This window comes from Urtica dioica, chromosome 10 (genome assembly GCF_054948205.1).
Source record: "Urtica dioica subsp. dioica isolate 48M chromosome 10, U.dioica_male_clone48M_v1_H2, whole genome shotgun sequence".
NCBI classification, from domain to species: Eukaryota; Viridiplantae; Streptophyta; class Magnoliopsida; order Rosales; family Urticaceae; genus Urtica; species Urtica dioica.
This window is the reverse complement of record NC_142765.1, coordinates 15,980,601-16,001,201: the sequence shown is the minus strand read 5'-3', so window position 1 is coordinate 16,001,201 and position 20,601 is coordinate 15,980,601. Positions and strand designations below refer to the sequence as shown.

Sequence of the window (20,601 nt, the reverse complement as noted above, 5' to 3'; positions counted from 1 at the left end):
TTATTGACATTCATTTCATCATATGTCTCAAAAGACAAAAATACCCTTTTGACTATTTTCGTTCTTGTTTTGACTTAGCTTCCAGTTTAACTATTCCTATCGATGTGATTCGTGACAGTGACCTCATGGACCCAAATGAACAAAGCTTGAGCTAAACACTTGGACTCAAAAGTTCACAAACCTTTTCCAAGTTTAGCTTAATGCCAACTGACTCCACTAAAGAGCTGACACTGAAAATCTCTCGGTTCAAATGAATTTGTTTTCTACTCAAGAATTCGACCTAATTATGATGAGCGGATCCACTGAATATTATCTATGTTTACCCTTCATGAATGTCATCAGCTAGTCGGGATTTACTAAATTACCATTTTACCATTCTAGCTGTTATTTCCTCAACTCCTTTGTCGCTTGTGAATAAGTTAGAAACAATGTATTGACGAGGAGCTAACAAGTCACATTGTTTCATCCAAAAGAGTCAGGACTCAATTTGGACACTGGCCAGTTCATTTATTCACACTCCAAGGAACAAAGCATGAATTGACATACATTGCATTTCAGCAATCTTGCACATGAATTCCATATCTACGAGAACTTCACAAAGTTACTCATGACAGACTCACAACTTAGTACTTCACCAATAGGCCTTGTTCGGAATCACATAGTGAGTCCGAACTTTGACTTTCTCAAATGAGAATACTAAGGTGTGAAATGGCATGTCTCATTTCAGGATTAAGGTAAGCATGATGCAATTCATACATAGTGACTGCGAGACATAAGAGGTTAAATGGTTTGTTCTTATATTGTCTCTAGAAGTGCACTGGTCAATTCAGTACCTTCGGAAGATACCTAGAAGAACTATAGAGTCCCCAACTCTCAATACCTCATAACCAAACATCATAGATGTTGGAATCGATCTAGGGTTTGAGAAAATAATTAACGCTTCGGTAAGCGGCGGAATTTTAAAAATTTCCTTTTACAAGTAAAACAGTTTTTACTAATCTAGACAAGTGCAAGTACATGTAATTAAAAACCAATATGAGCTAGAAGTTTACTAACCTTTCTTGAAGCTTGAACTTTGAAGAAGCTTGTGGAAAGTTTGCAACGCTCGTCTCCCCTCGCAGCACGTCTCTCTTTCTTTCCTCGGCACCTCGAGCAACCACGAAAGTTTCTATCACTAAATCACTCGAAAAGAAGGAATCAGTGAGTGGGCACTTTTAAACACTACGACTTAAGAACGAGTCTCGAAGTCGCATAGCTAAACACTAGGTCGAGTGAAGACCTAGGTGCCAAGACAAGAAAAATCGAAAATAAACTTAGAGAGAGAGAGAAGAGGGGCGGCAACCACAAGTTCTAGAGAGAGAAGCTCTCAATCTCTAACTTATGTGGAATGAGAAAAATGAGAAGAATGAGGCTCCTATTTATAGGAGAGGTCTCACCTTCAATAAGGTAGTTTCCTCTTCTATAGAATATCACATATTCATGAGCCAATTTCCTCTTTTCCTCTATGATGCACTCGGCCAAGGTAGGCTTCATTAAGCCTTGGATTTGTTTCCTTTTTTGTTCCTTGCCTTTTTTTCTTTCTCAACTTGGGCGCCTACCTCTTGTTTCCCTTAGAGGAAATTTGTTTCCTCTTTTTCTTTTGGCAAGTATCTTCATACATTTATGCACAAAATATTCTCTCTATCTCTTGGGTATGTTGGGCGCCTATAGCCTTCTAGAAAAGGCTTCTAGAAGCTTTTCCATTTGTTCATGACAACATGAAAAAGGCCCATTAAGAATTTTCAATAAAATTCTTATGAAATGAAATTAATTCACCGGGCCCAATTATTTCAATATGGCCGAGTGACATTAAGTCATCAAATGAACTTGTCAAAATTTATTGACATCCATTTCATCCTATGTCTCAAAAGACAAAAATACCCTTTTGACAATTTTCGTTCTTGTTTTGACTTAGCTTCCAGTTTAACAATTCCTATCGATGTGATTCGTGACAGTGACCTCATGGACCCAAATGAACAAAGCTTGAGCTAAACACTTGGACTCAAAAGTTCACAAACCTTTTCCAAGTTTAGCTTAATGCCAACTGACTCCACTAAAGAGCTGACACTGAAAATCTCTCGGTTCAAATGAATTTATTTTCTACTCAAGAATTCTACCTAATTACGATGAGCGGATCCACTGAATATTATCTATATTTACCCTTCATGAATGTCATCAGCTAGTCGGGATTTACTAAATTACCATTTTACCCTTCTAGCTGTTATTTCCTCAACTCCTTTGTCGCTTGTGAATAAGTTAGAAACAATGTATTGACGAGGAGCTAACAAGTCACATTGTTTCATCCAAAAGAGTCAGGACTCAATTTGGACACTGGCCAGTTCATTTATTCACACTCCAAGGAACAAAGCATGAGGTGACATACATTGCATTTCAGCAATCTTGTACATGAATTCCATATCTATGAGAACTTCACAAAGTTACTCATGACAGACTCACAACTTAGTACTTCACCTATAGGCCTTGTTCGGAATCACATAGTGAGTCCGAACTTTGACTTTCTCAAATGAGAATACTAAGGTGTGAAATGGCATGTCTCATTTCAGGATTAAGGTAAGCATGATGCAATTCATACATAGTGACTTCGAGACATAAGAGGTTAAATGGTTTGTTCTTATATTGTCTCTAGAAGTGCACTGGTCAATTCAGTACCTTCGGAAGATACCTAGAAGAACTATAAAGTCCCCAACTCTCAATGCCTCATAACCAGACATCATAGATTCTTCTAACAATCATACTGAGGTCAATAGTCCTTTGACCCTAAGATTGCGAATATATCGTTTTAAGCAAACTACGAAGAGTTTGTTCATGCAAATCTACATTTGTCTCTTCGTAAGTTGTTAAGTTTGTTTATGGACTAAAAGACTAAGGTTTTATCATAAAGCTTCAAACAAAGAAAGAATGAATGAACGTTTCAACTTTATTAATGAATAGATAGGCAATTACAAGCAAGAGTCTTCATGAGACTTTATTACATCAAATGTACAAAATAAAGACTACAACTCTTCTTGTGGGCACCATTGACAACAAACTCCCACTTGACTCAAAGAAGGTGTGTGTAGTCCTTCATGCCTAATCCCTCACGATGTTGGTCGAAGACCTTGTTCGCTAGGGCCTTGGTGAATGGATCTGCGAGGTTGTCCACCGTTGAGATCTTCTTCACTTCCATGTCTCCGCGCTGCACGATCTCTCGAATCAAATGGTATTTCCTCTCAATATGCTTAGAGCGCTTATGGCTTCTAGGTTCCTTTGAGTTAGCGACAGCCCCACTATTATCACAATAAAGGGTCATGGGCTCGTCGACGTTTGGAACAACTTCCAAATACTTAAGGAATTTTTTAAGCCATACAGCCTCTTTGGATGCTTCACAAGCAGCCACATATTCTGCTTCCATTGTGGAGTCAGCAATGCAAGATTGCTTAATACTTCTCCACACAACAGCTCCACCATTAAGGATGAACACAGATCCCGAAGTGGATTTCCTGGAATCCTTATCCGCTTGAAAATCGGAGTCGGTATATCCCGTCATAGTCAGGTCAGTACCTGAGTATGTAAGCATCAAGTTCCTAGTTCTTCGAAGATACTTAAGAACATGCTTAACAGTAATCCAGTGCTCGGGTCCAGGGTTGGATTGGAAACGGCTAACTACGCCAACGGCGAAACATATATCAGGTCTAGTGCAAAGCATAGCATACATGAGGCTTCCTACGGCAGAGGCGTAAGGAATCTTCCTCATGTCTTCAATCTCTTGTGCAGTCTTGGGAGACTGGTCCTTAGAGAGTGAAACTCCATGCCTAAAGGGTGTTTGACCCCTCTTGCAGTCTTGCATCGAGAAGCGATCCATCACCTTATCAATATAAGATGCTTGAGAGAGCGACAGGGTCCGGTTTTTCCTATCTCGAAAGATTTGGATTCCCAGAATGTATGCGGCTTCTCCTAGATCCTTCATATCGAATTGCTTTGCTAGCCAGACCTTAACCTCAGATAACTTACCCACGTCATTACCAATGAGTAGTATATCATCGACATATAGTACCAGAAACACAACTTTGCCTTCGTGTATTAACTTGTAAACACAAGGCTCATCTATTGACTGTTCAAAGCCGAAGCTCTTTACAGTTTCATCGAATCTAATATTCCATGACCTAGATGTTTGCTTCAGTCCATAAATGGATTTAAGCAACTCACAAACCTTGGTCTCTTGACCTTTATCCACGAAACCGTCAGGTTGAGCCATGTAAATGCGCTCGTCAAGATTGCCATTCAGAAAGGCTGTCTTGACATCCATTTGCCAGATCTCATAGTCGAGAGCTGCAGCTATGGATATGAGTATGCGGATGGATTTAAGCATCACGACTGGCGAGAAGGTTTCTTCATAGTCAATCCCTTCTTGTTGGGTATAACCCTTCGCCATAAGTCGTGCTTTGAACGTCTCGACGTTCCCATCAGGACCAATTTTCTTCTTGTATATCCACTTACACCCTACGGGTTTAATCCCTTCAGGAAGGTCTACAAGTTTCCAGACATTGTTGACATACATCGAGTGCATTTCAACTTTCATGGTGTCAAGCCAAAGGTTTGATTCAGAACAAGCCATCGCTTGGCTATAGGAAACAGGGTCATCCATGTCGGAGACGGCTACAAGAGAGTCTCCATAAGACATGTACGTGTCAGGCTTTTGAGTAGCCCTCCCACTACGTCTATGTACTACTTGACGAGATTCTGATGAGTTAGGTTGTGTTTCAGTTGGGGTAAGAACAGTTCTTACAGATGAGGTAGAAGCTTCCTCACCCAACTTTTCTTCAAGCACAATTTTGCTTCTAGGTTTCGCATCCTTCATAAAGTCCTCCTCATGGAAACGAGCATTCGTGCTAACGAAAGTCTTATCGTCCTCGGGACTATAGAAAGTAAAACCTTTGGTTTCCTTCGGATATCCTACAAACAGGCACAATTCTGACCTACTAGCCAACTTGCTAGTCTTTTGCCTCAGTACGTGTGCAGGGCAACCCCAAATTCGGATGCGGCCAAGATTCACTTTACGGCCAGTCCATCTCTCATAAGGAGTACCAGGAACCGTTTTAGACGGAACTTGGTTCAGAATGTAGGCGGCTGTTTCGAGGGCATATCCCCAAAAGGAAAGCGGGAGTGATGAGTAACTCATCATTGATCTAACCATCTCCATAAGAGTTCGGTTTCTTCTCTCTGACACTCCGTTTTGTTGAGGTGTGCCAGGTGCGGTAAGCTGAGAAGCGATACCTTCTTCTTTAAGAAAGTCATCGAACTCTCCAGACATATACTCACCACCTCGATCAGATCAAAGGGTTTTGATCACTTTGCCAGTTTGCTTTTCCACTAAAGCCCTAAAGACCTTAAATACGTTAAAGGTCTCGGATTTGTGTTTAAGCAAATAGACAAACCCATATCTTGAGTAATCATCAGTGAAGGTAACGAAGTATTCGTATCCTCCACGTGCCTGTTGGTTGAGTGGACCGCATACATCAGAATGTATTAGTTCCAGCAACTCAGTGGCTCTTCGACCCTTATCGGAGAAAGGTCGCTTAGTCATTTTTCCTTCTATACAGGATTCACAAGTATGTGGTGAACCTATTGCAAAGGCTTGGAGTGGACCATCCCTCACAAGTCTCTTAATCCTATCTAGACTGATATGACCAAGTCTTAAGTGCCAGAGGTATGTTGATTTTGTTAGATCGGAGGATTCAGAAAATTTGATCCTCTTTGGCTCCCTAATTAGATCGTTATCTATTTCGGTGTCTAAAAGAGAAGGTTGAGTGGGATAGATCAGAAAAAGAAATACGAATTCCATTCTTTATAAACTTTAAATAATAATTTTGCTCGAAAAGTTGAGCAACAGATACTAGGTTTTTCCCAAAGGAAGGAACATAATAAACATTATTCAAATTTAAAGTTCGATCTTCAAAAGATAGCGTCACGGATCCCACAGCCTTCGCAGACACCACGCTCTCATCACCCCACTTGAAGCAGAAGTCGATATCCTCTAAGCTTTTGTTTTTCCTAAAACCAGTCAAGGAGCAGCAAATATGGTTAGTAGCAGCGGAGTCAATAATCCACGATGATACATTATCAGCTACTAAACAGGCTTCAGTAACAAGTACAATACCTTTTGCTATGGTTTTGAGGTAGGCAGTACAGTTCCTACGCCTGTGACCAGGCTCGTTGCAGTGGTGGCACTTGTCGTTAGACTTGTCCACCTTTGGAGCCTTTGGCGCCTTCTTCTTCGTGTGAACCTTAGGTTGGTTCTTCTTCTCGGCATTGCGAGGTCTCTTCTTAGATCCAGAGGTGGAGGCAGTAGCATGTACTTCTCCTTGAGCCCTCTTTTTCTTAGTGAGTACCTCAGCGGTTTGAAGTTCCTTCATGAGCTCGGTAACAGTGTACTCCAGCTTGTTCATGGAATAATTCAACTTGAAGGTATCAAAGGTTTCGGGGAGAGTTTCCAAGATCATATCTATTTTAGTCTCCCCATCAATCTCAGATCCAAGAATCTCCATCTCGTTGAGATAGCTAATGATCAGCATCATATGATCTCTAACGGGAGTTCCAGCCTTCATACGACAGTTCATGAATTGTCGGACCGCTTGTTGCCTAGCTTGACGTCCTTGCCCTCCAAACATCTCATGGAGATTGTAGAGCATATCGGTGGCAGTTTCGTAATCACGATGTTGTTGTTGCAACACATTGTTCATCGATGCCAAAATATAGCACCTCACAATCTCATCGGATCGAAGCCAGGCCGCCAGGGCGTCTTTCTCCTCTTGCGTCGAATCTTCATTCGTTTGAGGACAGGGGGTGGTGAGAACCCATTTGTGCTTGTCGACAGTAAGGACTATGTCGAGGTTACGTTTCCAGTCGACGTAATTGTCGCCTTCGAGTTTATTCGAGGAAAGAATTGTAGAGAGAGGGTTGAGAGACATATTGCCTATAAAAGTTGAAACAAGTTTATGATTAGTCTTTGGTTTAGGATTTAAGTTTTATTAAGACTTTTGTAAAATCCAAAGGTGTTATAAACCAAACGATAATTTACTCCCTCAAGAGAAGGCCGCAAAAAATCTCCATTTATAAGTAAATGACACATCATTAATGCTAAGCCAAGACGTCAATACATCTATTTAGACTAGCCACCTTTTAAATTGGTTTGATCACTAACATCCTTTCGCAGAGCCTCAAGGGAGGATACTAGGGATTGAGCCTAAGTGTGCAACCAACCACTTAGTCCAAAAGATCAGCTTTGAAAAACAATCCCCCAAGGGGAGGCCTTGCCATCATTGCATCACTCTCGGACGTAGCTCATTGAGCAATGATCGAAGCAATAACGCCTTGGAGTACTCACATTTAAGTGAGGGTCGCAAGAGCGGCTCTTAGTCCCACGTTATTGCATCTTTCATTAGTGTTGGGGATCGTGGGTTACAAACAACGAATATAACCCTCCCACTTAGTTTTTGGAGTTGGTTCATCGACACTTATAAGTTCGGAAACAAATTTCCTAGTTAGAGAGCGACAGAGCGGACAACTAGAAGAGAATCCTAGATCGACATGTTCAGAGCAGTATTAGTGCATAAAGGCACAAGGTACATACTCGATCTTTTCCTATTTTCTATTTCGGGAAAGTGCGTGAGGGAAGTGTGAACTTCAACTCACTCGAACACTTGAAAGTTTGAGATTACACATCTTTTTATTTTTCGGCTTGTCTACAAGGAGACCTCCCACTCAAATTTTCAAGAGCATATAGATTTTGAACATATGTGATATAGATATAGTTTTGAAAACATTTTGAAAATTTATTTGATTTGGATGACAAAATATTTTCAAGTTTGAAAGTGAAAACGGTTTTTCAAAATTCAAACTAGTTTTGTAAAAATTCAATTTCAATTAAACTTACAAAAATCAAAACATTTTAATCTTACACATCATGTTTATAATCATATGAAAAACATTTTTGCTCAAGAAAATTTTCTCATTAGAGTTCTATAACTCATGGTAGTGGGGTTTGAAAATCCGGATTTCTAAAAAAACTGGAGTTTCAGACAGCCGCGCACCTCGGAGTAAAATCGCCATATCTGGCGGCTCCGATGTCCTTTTGAGCCGAAACCGGTGGCATTGGACAGAGGACAGACAGAGCTTTAATCTGATTCAAGAATCATTAAATTTCGATTTCTGAGCAGAGAGTTATTCCACTTTTAATGCGGGTTTACTCCAGCTCGAAGAAAAAGAAATAAATTAAATCTTGGTCCTATTTAGGTGCGAAAAAGAATCAAGTGTAACGGAACGTTTTAAGATGTTGTTTAAAGCTTTTATTTGTGTTTTATTAGCAAGGTAATAACATAGAATAAAAGAAATAACAACATGCATAAAACGATTACGGTAAATAAAAGAAACTAGAAAGACAAAGTAACTAGTCACAAAATTTACCGAAATTTCTCAAACCTTTAAAACACGTTTTTCAATATAAAAAATTAAAAAAATTTAGAACTGATTCTAATGTGTTTTAAAAACATCCCAAACTCATAGAAAATCAACATGCTTTTTAATTTAAAGACAAGAGCATTAAATTAAAAAAAATCTAAGATTACAATTCTAACTTGTCACAAAATTAGTAAACTTTCGAAAACGATTTTCAGGCTCATAATTTTAAAAACATGTACATGCATCTCTTTGACCATAGCTCTGATACCATTTGTTGGAATCAATATAGGGTTTGAGAAAATAATTAACGCTTCGGTAAGCGGCGGAATTTTAAAAATTTCCTTTTACAAGTAAAACAGTTTTTACTAACCTAGACAAGTGCAAGTACATGTAATTAAAAACCAATATGAGCTAGAAGTTTACTAACCTTTCTTGAAGCTTGAACTTTGAAGAAGCTTGTGGAAAGTTTGCAACGCTCGTCTCCCCTCGCAGCACGTCTCTCTTTCTTTCCTCGGCACCTCGAGCAACCACGAAAGTTTCTATCACTAAATCACTCGAAAAGAAGGAATCAGTGAGTGGGCACTTTTAAACACTACGACTTAAGAACGAGTCTCGAAGTCGCAGAGCTAAACACTAGGTCGAGTGAGGACCTAGGTGCCAAGACAAGAAAAATCGAAAATAAACTTAGAGAGAGAGAGAAGAGGGGCGGCAACCACAAGTTCTAGAGAGAGAAGCTCTCAATCTCTAACTTATGTGGAATGAGAAAAATGAGAAGAATGAGGCTCCTATTTATAGGAGAGGTCTCACCTTCAATAAGGTAGTTTCCTCTTCTATAGAATATCACATATTCATGAGCCAATTTCCTCTTTTCCTCTATGATGCACTCGGCCAAGGTAGGCTTCATTAAGCCTTGGATTTGTTTCCTTTTTTGTTCCTTGCCTTGCTTCTTTCTCAACTTGGGCGCCTACCTCTTGTTTCCCTTAGAGGAAATTTGTTTCCTCTTTTTCTTTTGGCAAGTATCTTCATACATTTATGCACAAAATATTCTCTCTATCTCTTGGGTATGTTGGGCGCCTATAGCCTTCTAGAAAAGGCTTCTAGAAGCTTTTCCATTTGTTCATGACAACATGAAAAAGGCCCATTAAGAATTTTCAATAAAATTCTTATGAAATGAAATTAATTCACCGGGCCCAATTATTTCAATATGGCCGAGTGACATTAAGTCATCAAATGAACTTGTCAAAATTTATTGACATCCATTTCATCCTATGTCTCAAAAGACAAAAATACCCTTTTGACAATTTTCGTTCTTGTTTTGACTTAGCTTCCAGTTTAACAATTCCTATCGATGTGATTCGTGACAGTGACCTCATGGACCCAAATGAACAAAGCTTGAGCTAAACACTTGGACTCAAAAGTTCACAAACCTTTTCCAAGTTTAGCTTAATGCCAACTGACTCCACTAAAGAGCTGACACTGAAAATCTCTCGGTTCAAATGAATTTATTTTCTACTCAAGAATTCTACCTAATTACGATGAGCGGATCCACTGAATATTATCTATATTTACCCTTCATGAATGTCATCAGCTAGTCGGGATTTACTAAATTACCATTTTACCCTTCTAGCTGTTATTTCCTCAACTCCTTTGTCGCTTGTGAATAAGTTAGAAACAATGTATTGACGAGGAGCTAACAAGTCACATTGTTTCATCCAAAAGAGTCAGGACTCAATTTGGACACTGGCCAGTTCATTTATTCACACTCCAAGGAACAAAGCATGAGGTGACATACATTGCATTTCAGCAATCTTGTACATGAATTCCATATCTATGAGAACTTCACAAAGTTACTCATGATAGACTCACAACTTAGTACTTCACCTATAGGCCTTGTTCGGAATCACATAGTGAGTCCGAACTTTGACTTTCTCAAATGAGAATACTAAGGTGTGAAATGGCATGTCTCATTTCAGGATTAAGGTAAGCATGATGCAATTCATACATAGTGACTTCGAGACATAAGAGGTTAAATGGTTTGTTCTTATATTGTCTCTAGAAGTGCACTGGTCAATTCAGTACCTTCGGAAGATACCTAGAAGAACTATAAAGTCCCCAACTCTCAATGCCTCATAACCAGACATCATAGATTCTTCTAACAATCATACTGAGGTCAATAGTCCTTTGACCCTAAGATTGCGAATATATCGTTTTAAGCAAACTACGAAGAGTTTGTTCATGCAAATCTACATTTGTCTCTTCGTAAGTTGTTAAGTTTGTTTATGGACTAAAAGACTAAGGTTTTATCATAAAGCTTCAAACAAAGAAAGAATGAATGAACGTTTCAACTTTATTAATGAATAGATAGGCAATTACAAGCAAGAGTCTTCATGAGACTTTATTACATCAAATGTACAATATAAAGACTACAACTCTTCTTGTGGGCACCATTGACAACATGAATTTGGTGAAATTGCTTGGTTTTAATTGATGTTTGGACTCGGTTGTTGATGTTTACAGCTCGAGTTTAAGGATTGATTCCGAATTTCTTTGGTTTTGTTTGGTTTTGGCCGAAAATGTGATGAACTAGGGTTTGTTTAGGGGCTTTTGATCTCTGCGTGTTTAGTGATGATCCCGAGTTGTTTTTGAGGCTGTTTAAAGCTTGGGTTTTGATTAGAAGTGGTTGTTTGAATTTTTGAACGAATTTTCTTTGGAAATTGCTCTTGGCCGTGTGAGTCTCTGGCTGTGTAATTTGTTGGCTGGGTGTTTCATTTTGATGTTAGCCATGAGCAATACTCTTGGTTGTTTTGACCTGGTTATGTGTGTTGATTTCTGAGCCTCGGGAGTTTTTTGTGATCGTTTTCGTGTTAGGACGTTTCCGGTTGGTTGGATTCGTGTTGAGTCGATTGAATTGGTGAATTGGTTATGGGTTCGGGTTTTGAATCGTGATATCGGGATTTCAAGATTTTGTCATGTTTTGGGAATCGTGAATTGACTCGTTATCGGATTCCAGGTTTGAATTACAGATCTTGACGGACGGACGGGATTCAGACGAGTCAAGAGCGACAAGACCGGTTTCTGAAGATATCAAGTTAAAAAGAGTTATCGAAATAAAGCTCGATTAACTCGTGAGTCGTTTATCGCTTTATAGCGTTAGACTCGAGTTTTAATTTTTGGATTTGAGATTGTATTCAGGGATTATTAATTATTTATTTAAGAATGTTCGAGAATTTAAATTCTGGTTAATTAATTCAGAATTCTCGGTTTGTATGATTTTTCGGATTATTCATTTAATTTATTTAAGACTCGTCAAATAATGATTTGGATTTTATTTCGTACTGGTACGAACTCGCACGAGTCTTGAATAAGTTTAAATTCCGAAAAGCCGAGAAATAAGTGAATTAAATTCTCGAACCCCTGAACCGACTCGCAGTGAATCCCGATAACGAACCTTAAGCTCGTCAGCTTCTCCCGAATCATTGACTAATGAGATTTCAACTTCAGGTTTTAGTTTCTCGACGCTTCAGGACGTGTTAACGCTTCAGGATGTGTAGAGTCTCGGGAAGCATGAAAAGCATGGAAACTCCGGATGCTAGTTCTTTCGACGTTTCGACAAGAGTCAAGTGCCTCGAAGAACGTGTGAAGCAAGACATCTTCGGGAATCGTCGAGCTTTCTGTCAAATAATTCCAGGTAAGTGAGGAGACCTAAGTCAACTACTTACCAAGGGAATAACCCTGTTTGTTTGTGCATTTATTTGCTAGTAAACAAGAGTAGGTGAAAGCCCTAAAATGAATAAACTTAAAAGTTAAGGCTTCGGCCACTCTTGCTTGAAAATTTAGTTCGGGTACGCCCGTTAGGTTCAAACGCTAACTTGAACCAGGCACGTTTTCTATGTGTATAGTTAGACCTCTTTTCTAACTCTAGGAAGTAGGTTAGAATCGAGAAGACGGAAGAGCGATAAGACTCTCGAATTCAATCGGGAGTAGAGAGTTCGAAAGTCACACTTCGAGCTTTCAGTTTAAAACACTTAACGAGCTTCAAAGGGAAATAATAATTTCTTTCGGGGTTTATCCCGTTATGCTCTTCCGTATATAAGTTTAACGTGTACGCTGCTAGCCGCAGAGTACCCAAACTTTAATTAACTCGTGTCGGTGGTACCCACAAGTCAACGACTTGTGTTTGTGGCAGACCTAGGTGGTCTGTATGGCGCTGAGTACTCAAAACTGGGGAGAACCCAACGGTAACGGGCAGTCGCCACGAGCGAACCCGATGGTAAAGGGCAGTCGCCTCGAGCGAACCCAACGATAACGGGCAGTCGCCACGAGCGAACCCGATGGTAACGGGCAGTCGCCTAGAGTGAACCCATTCAGCAATGAGCAGTCGCCTCGAGTGAACTCATTGTCGTGCCAAGGGGGCACACATGCGCCGACGTCAGATGAAGATGGTACCACTAGTGGATCCCAGACAATCTTAAAACACCCAAGCCGCCGTCAGACTGCTGCTCGAGGTCTGAGGCTGGCTTATTGTCGTTGTGGAGATCGTAGTAGAAGAGGATGTACGATCTTGCAGAACGACAAGTGAATAAATAGAGTGTGATATCACGCGTCAGTCATGCTCTAATGTTATGTTCTAGCTATATCTAGCAATCATTCTGCATTCTTGTGTATTTGTTTGCACGTCACATGGCATTAGTCGTTTTACTTTATACATAGACTCCCACTTACTGAGTCAATCGACTCATAGTTTTATGACCCTTGGTAATGTAGATAAGGGAAAAGCTGGTAAGCGGGAAACGAGATTGAAGACCGAGACCGAGCGCGTATTGCCTTGACCTATGGGCTTTGGGGTTTCTTAATCGGGGGTTAGTGTCTTCTGTTAAAACGTTCCGGAACATATTTGTATAGGAGTCGCTATAAGACTCTAAGTTATAAAAAGAGAAAAATTTCCCCGAATTTTCGCAAACTATTTTATTATGTTTAATTTATGTGTTTATATTATGAGTTATGTACAGATTTGAATTGATCGGTCGCGGTTCGTGGGCGAGCTGTCGCTCGCGGGTCGTGACAGATTTTGGATACCACAAAATCTGTCACGACCCGCGAGCTTCAGCTCGCCCACGAGCCACGACCGATCAACTCCAATATCATACATATTAAACAATAGATCATAATACTTTTATATATATATTAAAATAGTTTGCGAAAATCCGGGGAAATTTTTCGCTTTTATAACTTAGAGTCTTATAGCGACTCCTGTACAAATACATTCCGGAATGTTTTAACAAAAGATACTAACCCCCGGTTAAGAAACTCCATAGCCCATAGGTCAAGGCAATACGCGCTCGGTCTCGGTCTTCGATCTCGTTTTCCGCTTACAAGCTTTTCCCTTATCTACATTACCAAGGGTCATAAAGCTATGAGTCGATTGACTCAGTAAGCGGGAGTCTAACCTATGAAAGAAAACATCTAATGCAGAGCCATGTGACGTGCAAATAATCACATAAGAATGCAGGATGCCATTGCCGCTAATTCTATAGCATGCATAATGTGTGATCACATCCTAGCTAACACTTGTCACTCCGCAAGGTCATACATTTCTTTGTTCTAACCTCCGGAATGGCAAGAGACCAACTTCGGGCTTCGAGCAGCCGCCTTCCGCTGGCTTAGAGTTTTCGTTTTGTCTGGGATCCACTAGTGGTACCATTTCCTTTTCATTATGACGTCAGCGCACTGGGCTCTTGACGGCAATGAGCTCGCGAATCGCGACCTTCACCCATTCCGCCGTACGGTGCCTGCGTCAGCTACCGTCGAGTCCCCAGTCCCGCAATGAGCTCGCGAATCGCGACCTTCACCCATTGCGTAAAGAGTACTCAGCGCACGGATTTTTAAATCCGCTTCATACAAGTCATTGACTTGTAGGTACCACCGACAACGTTTTTAATCTTTAGGTACTCTAGCGTATAGAGTACACAACTAAGCATATACATGAGAGCGTCTCGGGTTAAATCCCGAAAGAATTATTGTTTCCCTTTCATGCTCGTTAAGTATTTTAGATTGAAGACTCAGGATGTGACTCTTGGTACTTCTACCCTCGGCTCGAATCCGAGAGTCCAACCTGCTATCCTGTCACCTCAGATCTAGCCAAAGTCTATGGTTAGCAGAGGGATCTAACTACAACAAGGTAGCAACGTGGTTGGTTCAAGTTAGCGTTTGAACCTATGGGTAAAAACCAAACTAAAATTTTCCATAAAGAGTGGCCGAAGCCTTAATCTTCAGTGTTTGTGTCTTTTAAGGCTTTTCCTACTCTTTATTATTATTAACACGTAAATGCACGTAAACTGGATTATTCCCTTGGTAAGTAGTTGACTTATGTCTCCACGCTTACCTGGAATAGCTCGACAGAAAGTTCGACAACTTCCAGCGATGTTTTGCTTTCCACGTTCTCCGGAATACTTGACACTTGTCGAAACGTCAAAGGAAGAGTTAATCGAGTTTTAACATCGATAACACTTTCCTCGAAACTTCAAATTCCTGCATCGTTGCCTTTGACTCTGTTGGTTCCCGCTCGTCCGTCTAATTCTGTAATCCCTTTCGCGGAATCCGATAACTAGTCAAATTCATGATTCCAAGCTCACATAAATTTCCGAAATCAAAACTAAATTCCTCGAGACAATTCAACGACCCCGGAAACACTCTATTCAAAATCCGGACCCAAGCAAGTCACACAACCAAACAATTCCGGAGACACAACGAGCAATCCTACAACCAAACGAGCGTAAACACTCGTATCCATATTCAAACACAAGGCACATCATATTCTCATCGATACCAAACATACACAAACAATTGCACAATCTCGACTCAAGTCCCCGATTCAAACACAATCAAAATTTGCACATAATCGGATTGGTTTGATTTTGGAGTTGGTTTGGGATTGTTGGTTTTTACTGCTTTGCACAGCCTGTAGAAACGGACGTGGACAGTCCAATGTGTTCTGAGATTATTTTTGTTGATATTTTTCCTGGATAGTAGACGTTATGAAAACATAGTGCTTGATTTTCAAATGTGAGATTACATTAAGTTTAAATTAAGTTTAGGGGGATTGACATAACTAGGAGTAAATTATGGTGGTTGGACACATAACTACTTTTTTTGAAAAATGGCACATCTAGGAGAAGTCAAAGGAGAGATAAATATGGTCAACTGAGAGAGGAGAAAAATTACCCATTTTAACCTCCATTTAAATCTGTAATTACTTCAGTACCACCCTATATACCTAACCCCTATTTTCTCTTCTGCCTTCAACCGAACCCAGCCTCTCCTCTTAAGTCTCAACCGAACCCACGGAACCCACCGAACCCAGCCATCGTCGTCATCATCTTCGGCTCTCTTCTGCTAACCCAAAAAAAACCGCCGTTTCCTATCCCAGTTTCTGCCTCGTCATCATCTTCGGTTGTCCCACCTTTGTCGCCGACGTGTCTGAACTAAACCGCCGTGAAGAAATTTTCCGATCACCGATCATCGTCAAGTCCATCCAATGACCGGGCTGGTGTTCATACCAAAGATCTTCGCCGGATCCCTGTAAATTTCGGGCCCAGATCTGCATCAATCAATTCAATACAGGTTAGTCTCAGATTTTGTTGATTAAAAAAAATCCGGAACCCAGATTGACATGCCAAAACCCATATTAAACGTTACTGTGTTTAGTTACAGAGAAATCACTGAGAAATGTATGTTTTTTATGTTTAGTTATGTTTCTGTAACTAATTCCGGTAGTTTTCTTGTGTAGTTACGTACACGTAACTAACACGCCACACTGTTATGAAAGGAGTGTAATTCTCTGTAACTAATAATTTTGCAGCGGCTATGAAAGAAGATATATTCACGTACGTCAAGCATAGCAGTGAGTGGCTAAGAGATGATTATTACCAGGCCGGTGTTTCATATGCAGCTCTCATACCGCCGACTACCAAGTATGAAGATTTAACAAAAGTTCCGTTCACGTGTTCCGGGGGAAAGTTAAATCAAAACAGTCATAAGGTTCTTAGTGTGAAATACGAAACAGAAGGGGCGGTAAAACCAATAGTAATTGACACCGACATTAGTTTGGCATGTTATTTACATATTCGGAAAGAGAAACCGAATACATCAATAATGTCTCTGGTTTTGGAGCTTGAGTCATTGAAGACTTCTTCTGCGCATGTTGGTTCGACTCTGAATACCGGAGAGAGTGGTTTTCCGGGAACTGCATATCCAGGAGCAGCTCTCTTACCGCCTGTGATGAAATGTGATTCTTATATCCCCGACAACATCTCTGAAGAGTCTCTTCTGCCAGCCGGTGAACCATCTGATATCCACAACGACGGAAACAGATCTGACACAAGTGAGAGTGATCCTCCTCCAGCCGCCGGTGAAACGAGCCGGCCCTCTTTTCCAGCCGCCGGTGAACCGAGCCAGCCCCCTCCTCCGCCGCCGGGAACCGAGCCAGCCCCCTCCTCCTACCGCCGGTGAACTGAGCCAGGCCCCTCCTCCAGCCGCCGGTGAACCGAGCCAGGCCCCTCCTCCAGTTCCCGGCGAACCGAGCAGTCATTCGCCTTCTCAAGGAGTGACAACAGTTCCATCATCGGATTCCACGCTCTTGGACGTGATGGACATACATTCTCCCATAAGAGTATGTAAAGGAGGATTTTATCCTAACAAAGCCACGTTGCAAAAACATTTGAGCATGTATGCAATCAACAATCATTTTACGTTCAAGGTTAGAACATCTACTACACAGTATCTCCACGTGGTTTGTCGTGATGACTCTTGTAAGTGGACTGTGCGTGCAGTTAGACTGAGGGAAACACTATTATTCCATATAAGGAGGTAATACTACAAAAATAATTAGAGTAGTGTAACTATGTCCATGCTGTAGTTGCTAAATTATGTGTATTAGTTACATTAATGTCCATAAGACATGTAAATTAGTTACCAGTTCGTAACTAATGTCAGTTTACATGCATATAACTTCTTATTGTGCCTGATGTTTGTAGGTTCGACTATGAGCACACTTGTGCTGCACAATACAGGCAAGGACAATACAGGCAAGGACAACATCCTCAGGTGACCATGTATTTGGTTGGGGAGGTTGTGAAACACAGACTCATAGATCCAACATTATCACCGTGTAGGGCTAAAGACATCATGGCGCGCATGGAGCAGGATTACGGAGTACAAATGAATTATGAAAAAGCATGGAGGGCTAGAGAGAAAGCTTTAGAATCGTTATATGGGACTGAGGATGGATCGTTCGCAAGGTTGCCTACATAGAGGTACATGATGTAGACGGCCAATCCAGGTTTTTCATTCGACCTTGTGACTACTGTACGTTCCAGTCGTTTTAGATACTTCTATATGTCCCTTAGCGCGTGGAGAAAAGGATGGAAATACCTTCGTCCCATAACTATCATCGGCGGAACTTTTCTGACGAATTACTACAAAGGCACGTTGTTTTCCGCCTGCACGATGGATGCAAACGAACAGATTTATCCACTCGCCTTTGGCGTTGGTGATTCAGAGTCTACGGAGTCGTGGGTTTACTTCTTAACACAGTTAAAAAAAGCAATTGGGGAGAGACAACATCAAGTGATTGTGTCAGATAGGAACAAAGGAATACTTCAGGCTGTTGGAAAGGTATACAGAGAATCCGATCACGGGTATTGCATGTACCATCTACTGAAAAACGGGCGGAATAAATTATGCAGCTTTGATGGTGAACATGCCGCAATCACCACTACAAAAAGGTCGCAAAAAGTGGTTTTGTTATATTCAAGTAACTCATGATCACATCAATTGAAATGGTATAATATGTTTTCATTACCCGTTACGTTGTTGTGGCATGAAAGACGCGTACACTACGTTGAACGGCAGTGCTATGATATTCATCTGTGCAAACATCCCAAACTCGTTTACAGAGTATGATTGGAATTAGCTCTGCCATGCGATCGATAACAGCATATCTTCCGGTCAGCAACGAGTCATAAACTGTGACAGACCTCTCAGGGATGGAAATCACCGCAAGGACCCAGTGGTTGCCTTTGACATGGACGGGAACATATATAGTCCCGGCTTTCACCCACGGCCTTTCTGCTCTATTCCGAGGTCTCTCAACCAGGATTTGCTCAACCAAGGCGTGTCGCCCAGTCCAATCGTAATCATCTTTAATTTATCTTTCAATTCATCCCACTCTATTGTATGTTTTTTCGACTAGCTGACAAAAGTGACTGTCTGCAGTTGTGTACCTATGCTTCACCAGTATTGCTTTTTTCCTCAGGTAGTAGAAAGCCACATTTAAGTGCTACAAATTAATATAAGTAACAAAAACAATGTCATTAGTTATTCATACGTAACTAAAATCGATTAATTAGTTATTTATAGTAACTAAATTATAAGTACTTAGTTATCCACATGTAACTAAATTATAGTAATTAGTTATTCGGACGTAACTAAATTAGACTAATTAGTTATCCATAGTAACTAAATTATAAGTACTTAGTTATCCACATGTAACTAAATAATAGTAATTAGTTATTCGGATGTAACTAAATTAGACTAATTAGTTATCCATAGTAACTAAATTCTAAGTACTTAATCATCCACATGTAACTAAATTATAGTAATTAGTTATTCGGACGTAACTAAATTAGACTAATTAGTTATCCATAGTAACTAAATTATAAGTACTTAGTTATCCACATGTAACTAAATTATAGTAATTAGTTATCCACATGAAACATACGAAACCACTGAGCCAAGCTGTCGATGTCCAAATCTTGTAGAACCAGGTCTTCTGTGAAATGACCTCTACACGAAAATCAAACGCCCTTGGCCCTAGTTCTTCTTCGAATTCGGTGTACATAAGATCATCGTCAACGTCAATAACCATGTTCATCAAATATAATTAATGCTAACAAAAATTAATAACCATCATTCAATCATCCTCAAACAGCAAATTAAAAAAAGGGACTAACTTCCTTAATCCCTTCAACACCCAGTCCTGCATTACTGCCATATCGACATCGTTCGGGGGCGCGAAAGGGTCCGCCAGTGGATGCTTTAAAGGTTTGGGACGCCCTCTTGTGAACTTTGAGTAGATCTTCGGCTCTACTGTTGGCGTAAACAATATTGGCGGCCGCCTTACACGTGATTGTCTTTCCGGTGATTCACAAAGGGAAATCACCTGGTCAGAGGTCACCTCAGATGCCTCTCCATCCATTGTTTGAGATCTTTCGGGTACAGTGAAATTACATTCAGATCCCGACATGGCATAAGACTCAACCCCTCCATAAGAATATGGCCGAGGAGAGCGAAGAGGTCCTAGTATGGCCGATATGCCATCACTATCGTTGTCGTCTGAGTCCAACGCTTCAACGGGACCTTTACCTTTACCTTCCCCACCACCACCATGACACTCATTATCAGTTGTTTTATCTTCTTCTGTCTTGCATAATCCCTCATCGTTGTGTGTCTTGCGGGTGTCTTGGTGGTTCCCTCCTTTTTTGTCCTCGTCGTCGTCGTCTTTTTTTGTACAGAATCTTCTTTGCACTTCGTAACCAACTCCTCCTCATTATCATCCTCCTCTGTTATTTCTTCTTTCTTTTTTTCTTCTCCTTCATCTACTTCCCTCTTTCCATTTTTGTTCTCTTCCTCTGTTTCTTCTTCTTCTTTCTCTTTCTCTAATGCTATCTCTTCTTTCCTATCTTTCTCTTTCTGTTGTTCCTTTTCTTCTTGCTCTTCTTTCTCTTCTCTCGCTTCTTCCTCTTGTTATTGTTGTTGTTGTTGTTGTTGTTGTTTTTGTTGTTGTTGTTGCTCTTCTTTCTCTTTCTCTTCATCATGGTCACGTTTCCTTCTCTCCTCTGACAGCTTCTCTGCCTGGTCCTCCATAAGCTTTTCCTTCGCAGCCTTTTGTGTCGAGAAAGTGGTCAGCGTATCCAGGACATACTTCATCTCTCGATGAAGATCAATGAAATCAATATGCATGTTACTGAACTCTTTCTCCAGATTGGCTAATCTATCCTGAAATAAAGGAACATAACTATGTGAATTAGTTACATACACGTCACTAAA

The 20,601-nt window shown here is 40.5% G+C and overlaps 1 protein-coding gene across 1 annotated transcript; it reads left to right on the top strand.

Moving 5' to 3' along the window:
- Nucleotides 1-17,140: 17,140 nt before the first annotated feature.
- Nucleotides 17,141-18,318, top strand: LOC149383542 (uncharacterized). The gene is made up of 3 exons (XM_089627827.1): nt 17,141-17,361; nt 17,529-17,792; nt 17,880-18,318. Exons 1-3 carry the CDS (start codon nt 17,141-17,143, stop codon nt 18,316-18,318), a joined length of 924 nt encoding a protein of 307 aa, XP_089483953.1.
- The last annotated feature ends 2,283 nt before the right edge of the window (nt 18,319-20,601 follow it).